Below are 1464 nucleotides of genomic sequence, written 5' to 3'. Positions count from 1 at the left end.
AGACCATTAACACGTACCCTAATTACATGTTTAGTGTAGACACTGCCTTAGACGTGACTGACTAACCTTGCTTTTACGACTACCATCTCCGTAGAATCCCCTCGGTAACCAATGTTGGTCTTTCCAGATAATTCCGTAAATCCACTCTCTTTGTCTGTCCTGAAGCATCTATATTTTAAAAAAAAAAGAAATTAAACTTTGCTTTATATATACTAGTATATATAATAGACAGTGAGAAAACACTACCGGCTTCAACATACATGAACAAATGTGTGGCTCAAATTGAATGAACTGAGGAGACAACGAAAATAACTATAATGTCCATAAAAAGGAAAGTTTGAAGGTCAACAAAAATGGTAAACAAGTCATTTGTATAGACCTAACTCTAATAAGGGGAGGGAAATAGCAAACGACGTGAATATGAAGAAGAGGAATATCAGATATCGATAGAAATACAAGAACCTTTCGAAATTACTCCAACAAAACGACCAGAACCACTTAATGTACCTGATATGAGATTCACAGATCAGGTACATAGTTCACCTTCTTTCATAAAAAGGAAAAGTACAATCTCAACCTTATGCTGATAAATAAATAACTGGATATATCTGACAACCGTAAGAATTGCTATAATTAAACATTAAAGACTTATACTTACAGCAAAGACCGTCTACGTAGTACAAACATCACAGCCAGAAATATAGCGACGGCGATCAATGCCCCAACCACTCCCCCTACGATGGACGGCACCAAGTTTGGTTCTAAAAATAAACACGGTTGTAATCATTAAAGATTTAAGGTTGAAGAACATGAGCAAGCCATATATTATAATTCATTCTTTAAAATTGAAAAATGAAATGTAAATTTGTCATTTGATTTAAATACCTGTTTTGACGGCTGCACTCCATTCTGATTCCGAACATCCACCGGCCGTACAGGAGGCCACTCGTACCCTGAAAAACATACGATTATCTCCACTAAGTCTAAGACTGTTGTAAACTAACAAGGAAGCCCGTAGTACCTAAACGTGTGGGACCCGGGCTTCTCGTACCCTGTAATACATACGGTTATCTCAACTAAGACTGTTGTAAACTAACAAGGAAGCCCGTAGTCCCTAAACGTGTGGGACACGGGCTACTCGTACCCTGTAATACATACGGTTATCTCCACTAAGACTGTTGTAAACTAACAAGGAATCCCGTAGTACCTAAACGTGTGGGACACGGGCTTGCCTGGTACCCTGTAAACATACGATTATCTCCACTAACTCAAAGACTGTTGTAAACTAACAAGGAAGCCCGTAGTACCTAAACGTGTGGGACACGGGCTACTCGTACCCTGTAATACATACGATTATCTCCACTAAGGCTGGTGTAAACTAACAAGGAAGCCCGTAGTACCTAAACGTGTGGGACACGGGCTTGTCTGGTACCCTGTAAACATACGATTATCTCCACTAAGTCA

The 1464-nt window shown here is 39.3% G+C and overlaps 1 protein-coding gene across 4 annotated transcripts in view; it reads right to left on the bottom strand.

Moving 5' to 3' along the window:
* LOC110462581 (receptor-type tyrosine-protein phosphatase eta-like) overlaps positions 1-1464 on the bottom strand; it is a 108776-nt gene that overhangs the window by 27963 nt on the left and 79349 nt on the right. For all 4 annotated transcript variants that reach the window (XM_021516583.1, XM_021516582.1, XM_021516581.1 and 1 more), the window contains 3 exons: positions 886-953; positions 659-761; positions 67-168 (listed from right to left, as the gene is read on the bottom strand). In XM_021516583.1, the coding sequence (XP_021372258.1) occupies positions 67-168; positions 659-761; positions 886-953 (273 nt within the window). The remainder of the gene's footprint in view (positions 1-66; positions 169-658; positions 762-885; positions 954-1464) is intronic.

This window comes from Mizuhopecten yessoensis, unplaced genomic scaffold, assembly GCF_002113885.1.
Source record: "Mizuhopecten yessoensis strain PY_sf001 unplaced genomic scaffold, ASM211388v2 scaffold10809, whole genome shotgun sequence".
In the NCBI taxonomy this organism is placed as follows: domain Eukaryota; kingdom Metazoa; phylum Mollusca; class Bivalvia; order Pectinida; family Pectinidae; genus Mizuhopecten; species Mizuhopecten yessoensis.
This window is presented reverse-complemented; position numbering and strand designations above follow the sequence as displayed.